Source organism: Solanum verrucosum, unplaced genomic scaffold (assembly GCF_900185275.1).
Source record: "Solanum verrucosum unplaced genomic scaffold, falcon-dt-bn FXZP01000273.1, whole genome shotgun sequence".
NCBI lineage: Eukaryota > Viridiplantae > Streptophyta > Magnoliopsida > Solanales > Solanaceae > Solanum > Solanum verrucosum.
This window is the reverse complement of record NW_026020163.1, coordinates 822954-828953: the sequence shown is the minus strand read 5'-3', so window position 1 is coordinate 828953 and position 6000 is coordinate 822954. Positions and strand designations below refer to the sequence as shown.

Here is a 6000-nt window from a genome sequence, read left to right as displayed (position 1 = left end):
GAGCTCGTCGCACCAGGCTTGCCTGGTGCAGGTTACCTCTGTTGTGTGGGCGGGTTACCTCTGTTGTGTGGTTTGCAAACTATTGCATAGGAGCAGTCTACTGTAACTGCAAATACTTTCTATTTCTTATGTAGAAAAATTTAGTTAAGACTTGGGGAATATGTATTATTGGCATCTATGTAACCCCACCCAGGGATTTGGACTAGTGGTAAGAGTGTAACACGGAATGTGTGGGTTTGGTGTATGTCAGGGGTTCAAACCTTGCCACAGAAAAAACCATGGTACTTTACGTGGAGAAGGATAGAGGGGTAGGCACATTGCTCACGGAGTTTCGAATCACGTGTTACTGAGCCTCGGGAACTATTCAGTCATAAATAAAACGATGGGCGCTTAGTATGTATTGTTTGTGACTTACTGCTGTATCATAAACAGATTCTCAGTTTGAAAATATGACATATTGCCTGCACATTAAGCTTATCAATTCCCAGTACCGTGCTTTCGTATAGTTTTTGTTATTCTGGCCAAAGCTTAATGTTTTTGACTTCCTGACAGAAAATGTCTGCATATGATAATGTGGTTGGCGGGAAGTTGAAACTAAAGGGAAAGGCATTGGATGTAAAAGCCGCTGGAATTAAGAAAAAGAAAAAGAAGGAAAAGAAGGATTATGATCAAATCTCCCAGGTTACAGAAAACGAGCTTTCAACTGGTGAGTAGTGATATCTTGAAGTGCATAAATTTTATGCTTTTATTATTACTGTTCCTATTTTGTTGATTCCTTCCAAGTTCCACCCTCCCTCTGCATTCAAGTTGTAGTACAATGAAAACGATAGATGAATCCATAATGGATTGAACAGTTTATTGTTGTGATTCAAACTGATGGTCTTAAAATCCCAATTTTCATTCATCTAATGGAACTATGCTCATGCATGTTAGTTTTTAACGATATGATCAGTAGGGCTAAAAGTTATGATTTAACAAATGTTCTCAAGATTGAGCCTTCTTCGACATTGAGTAACTGCAGCTTTTGACACATTCTATCAGCTTGAATTTCATTTAGTGGCTATTTGTCGTTCTCATAGTTTCCAAACAGTATTGGATGAGTAACCAAGGCGTATTCCACTTTCAGCCTAAGATAAAAGAGCAAAAACATTTGAATCTTATGTGCTTGTGAGAGACTATATGTCGTTTTTCTTGTTTAGCCGCTTCACTAAAATGTTTCTTACTGGATGTAGATGGTGGTAGTGGATCCATAGATAATTCCACCAAGGAAGAGACCACAGATGCAACTAAATCTGTTGGTGAAGAAAATGCTGGTCGCTGGGATGATAATTTAACCCCTGCAGAGAGGCGCTACATAGAACAAAGAGAGAGGATCGACATGCATAAGATGGCCAAGACTGCTAACAAATCACATCGTGACCGAATTGAAGATTTCAATCAGTACTTGGCAAACATGAGTGAGCACTATGACATTCCCAAAGTTGGCCCTGGCTAATTAAGAACACATCAGAATTTTTCTGCTGCATCTCTGTATCTCATATACGGAAGCATCTTTAGTAGCTACTATTTCGATTTTCGTATTCTGTAATTTAGCAGTTTCCTTGGATCGACGGGCTCTGCATGGTCATCTTCTTTCTGAGGCTGAACCTCGCTATGATGTTTTTCTAATGGATGTAAATTTTCAGATTGTATGTACTTAAATTGAAAGTTTTTTACCAATTTCTATCAAGTGAAAACACTTCAGAAGGTGGAGAATTTTCCTCAAATGCATGATTTTGTTTACTTTATCCTTCTCAGACCCCACTCGTGGGTTATACTGTGTATGTCGTTTACCTGTCTTTGTTTCTATTAATTATGTCTTCAGTGTTTCTATCCTACTTATGAAGATTATGAAGAAATATTCATGAAGTGTGGTAGATTTTTATTTTTTGTGAGAGTTGTATCATTTGCGTTTGATAGTGTAACTTTTTTATATACTATAAAGTTAAGGTTGATTACTTGAAAAATAGAGTAATGACCTTCTATTACCAATTAAATTGTAGTAATAGTGAAAAGATTATGTATCCTGTTAGCATATATAACTTGATCTACACATCAATGAATTCGAGTCATGGAATGAGCCACTAATAAACTGTCTACCTCTTAAGTGTAACCTTTTCGATTCATAATGTGAAACATTTTGTGCCCTAATCGTCACTCCTATTACTTAGCAATTAAATAAATCAAGGCATATTACATGGGTGGTGGGATCTCATTGTCCCACATTCAATTAGAGTAGAAATTTCCCATATTTGTAATAGATGAGTCATTCTTGAATGTGACATGTCTTCTCTAAGAAAGAAAAATAGAGTTTTTCTTAAGAGAAAAGAAAAGGGGTTTAGTAAGGGAAACAATTCCTATATATAGTCAAGGGTTGGAAAGTTCTTTTGTATGCATATAATTCAAACAAACGCGTAAGTGGTTCATTCTCTTTTATTTTCACTCGATGTCTGGTATTTGTATTGACTAATTCAGATTAGCAATCGAATAAGACCCATTAAAGGAGAAATCATTTCCTATCAAGATTGTTTCCGTATCTAAAACTCAAACTCGAGACCTCTGCTTAGGAGGGGAGAAATCATATTCATCCCAACATAGTGGATGGTTCATCTTGTTAATGTCTCAAAAATAAGTATAATTTCATAATCTTATGCTTTTTATAGTTTATAATGTGTGACACTTTTCAAACGTATAAATTTAATACTATTTAATCTTTCAATTTCAACTATACAGCGTCATGTGATATTGAGGTTTCAACAACCTAGAGGTTGCAATTCCATTTTTAAAATTTAAACTTTTATACTACTTGGACAAAATTTGTATAGTTACATAATTTTAGAAAATTTGTACAACTATATTGTATAGATGTCAAATCAAAATATGACATATCACCAACTTCTTAGAAATTATTAGAGGAGAAAAGAGAAAAATGACCCCCCCCCCCCCACCCCCAACAACCCCACAAATGCACACACACAAACATCTCTCTCAAAATGCACTAGTTGATATTACAAGACCAAATTAAAAGGTCCCATATAGTGTACTCATATTCCTCTTACAAAAAGGCAATGAGAAGAAGGCAAGAAATCTCATCTTCAACTTCCAAGAAATCACAAGATGAGAAACAAATAATGAAAAAGTTGTACACTATTATAACATAGGAAATTAAGCAACTTATATAGAGGTTTAGTCGAACTCAGTACTTTTGATTCAAAAACATTTATTTGTATTTATAAATTCAGTATATATATATATATATATATATATATATATATATATTATGAATTTAGAATCCAATAACTTTACATAACTAGAATCTTGAACTCGTAAAGTTCATAATCATGATTATTAGAGAAAGGAGAAAAACAATTCCACTCGCGAATTATAATTGAAGTTGACAACTTTACTTATTCTTCGAAATTCCATAACATATGAAAATCGTGAAGTGCATATAAGTTATATAGGAGCGACTTTCTTGTGATAAACTAGTAATTGCAAATGAACAAGTAGGGGATGAAAAAAAAGAGTAGGGGGGCTTATTTTACTATACACTTAACCTAAAAACACAAGAAAACCTCCAAAAACTAATCAAAATACAAAATAATTAAAAAAGCAACCACTTAGTGAAAGATCTTGTAGATCTATTAACAGGACATTATAAGATTCAACTACCATGAAATATCCATAAAAACTATCTCAACTTGTTTAGAACAATATTATACGCGAAAAATAACTAAAATTTGAACTTATAATTTCAAAATATACAAATACATTTTGTACTAAAAATCTTAAATATTAAACCCATGAACAAATAAAGCACGTAACTTATTAGTTCAAATTGCTCGAAACTTGTATATGTATTAAAAAAAAGTAAAATAAAATAATAGATCTCAAATCGTATAAATCAAATTCCTCATGTTAGAGCCTTTGAATCCATCCAATTTAAATTCTAAATCCGTCTCTGAATCATTTTGCTTCTTCGTTTCTTCAATCTTCATCATCACCACCAAAGAACGAAATTGGATTATACAGAAGAAACAGAACAAGGAGAAGAACAAGAGCAACACCAACAGGGGAACCACTAGCACGATGAATAGAATTTGGCTCACCACTCGAAAAAATACTCGAAACAAAAGAGGCACTATCAGATGAGAGAAATTGAATTGTGAGAAGTAAAATTATAGGCAAAAGTAGTAATCCAATTGGGGTAAGAAGTTCAGAGATGAATTCAGTGATTGCTTCGCCATTTTCACCGATTAATGACGGAACAATCATCACTGCTATCACCACCACCGCTAATAAGGCCGCGTGTGGTGGACCGCGGCGTTGATCGTCGATCATGTTCATGTTGACGGAAATGCGAGTGAATTTGAAGAGGAGTTTGTTTGCTGCTCTGTTATTTTTTGGTTTGGTGAAGAGGGAAATGAGTAGATGTGTGGAACTTTTTGGTCTTATAACATTTTATTATTGAGTTACGCGTTTTAGTGTGTGGAGGTAGGGTGGTGGTGGGTAAGGCTCGAGTGTATTTTAAAGATATATATGTGCCTACGCGGACATCATAAATATTGCATAATATATACCTTTAAAATACACTATTAAATAATGCAGGGGTAAAAGGTCCTCCATAAAATTTGGTATCGTAACAACAATTTCGGTCAATATTGGAGTATTTTTCAGACCATTTTCCCTTTATGTACCAACAGTTTACTGATCGAATAGAGACGGGGTGGGGGCTAAAACTAAGACTCTGTTCGTGAACGTAATGATATAAGTTTGCCTAACTGTAAGACCAATTGATCGAACAGAAACAGAGTGAAAGTGGGGGATCAAGCTAATATTCTGTTCGTGAACGTAACAAAGATCGAAAGGGCTCAAGATTTTAATCACGAGTGTAATGAAGCAAAAACAAAGAAATAACAACTAGTCCTTTTCAACACTTTCAACTAATTTGAAAAAAATAAACACAAATGACATCAGACGCATTTAATTACTTTATTTAAAGTCATTGAAAGATACAATTTGTAGAATTTTCTTTTCTTTACATTTCTAAATGCCTGTATATTTGTCCCACTCTATGTGATAAAGTCAAATGAAACAATTTAAACATTGATAGGTTATTATTTTAAATTAAAAAAAAAAATAGAATACTAGCCTAACATAGAGTCTCCACTCTGGAAAATATTGTCTTACTTACACACTAGGGTTAAGAATTTTAATTTTTGTAAGTTACTTAAAAGGATCTAAAATTTCTTTAATTCATAATAATTGGAATAGGATCCGTATATATTTATTTTATTTATCAAATTATATTAAATATGTTGTTATACTTAAAGACCCTCGTTTTTTTTTTCATTCAGGATTGATTTCTCAAATGACTATGCAACTAAAAAGTAAAAACTATTATTTAAAGTGTGACTTTCTTCTTAATTTCAATTTTTCTTCAACAAAATAAATGATTTTCTAGAATTATAACTATTAATTTAGTAACTGAGAAATTAACTTCTCCCAGAAGAATCATGACATCAACAGTGTCATTAACGAGGGGCTTAGGAAAAATCACATTCCTATTAGAATATACCACCATCTCTAAATAATAACAAGTTTTGGTGTCAAACACAAGACTCGAAAGATATCAATCTTTCTATATAAAAATAATGCGTTAATTTGTACATATCCCAAGTAATTTTATGAAGTATTGATAAAAATACATAATTGTGACGAAACAAAACAAGTATGCATGTAGTTTAGTTGTATTAAAGTCGAAGTCTTTCCTAAGGGACATTTTATCTGAAACAATAAAAGAAAGAGTATATATCACAAATCGAATTAATCAAGATAAAAAATGAATATCGATCACCGAATAAAAAATAAAAAAAGCTTAGTTGTGTTAACATACATAGCAAACGGCAAATAACAACAATATACTCAATGTAAACCCACAAGTGAAGTTAAAAGATGATG

The 6000-nt window shown here is 33.0% G+C and overlaps 2 protein-coding genes across 2 annotated transcripts; one reads left to right on the top strand and one right to left on the bottom strand.

The window, feature by feature from the left end:
* The first annotated feature begins 519 nt into the window (after window positions 1-519).
* On the top strand, window positions 520-1787 carry LOC125828592 (uncharacterized). The gene is made up of 2 exons (XM_049507904.1): window positions 520-706; window positions 1233-1787. Exons 1-2 carry the CDS (start codon window positions 556-558, stop codon window positions 1493-1495), a joined length of 414 nt encoding a protein of 137 aa, XP_049363861.1. The 5' UTR covers window positions 520-555; the 3' UTR covers window positions 1496-1787.
* Window positions 1788-3851: 2064 nt separating this feature from the next.
* Window positions 3852-4446, bottom strand: LOC125828593 (uncharacterized). The gene has a single exon (XM_049507905.1). It carries the CDS (start codon window positions 4384-4386, stop codon window positions 4027-4029), a length of 360 nt encoding a protein of 119 aa, XP_049363862.1. The 5' UTR covers window positions 4387-4446; the 3' UTR covers window positions 3852-4026.
* Window positions 4447-6000: the final 1554 nt, after the last annotated feature.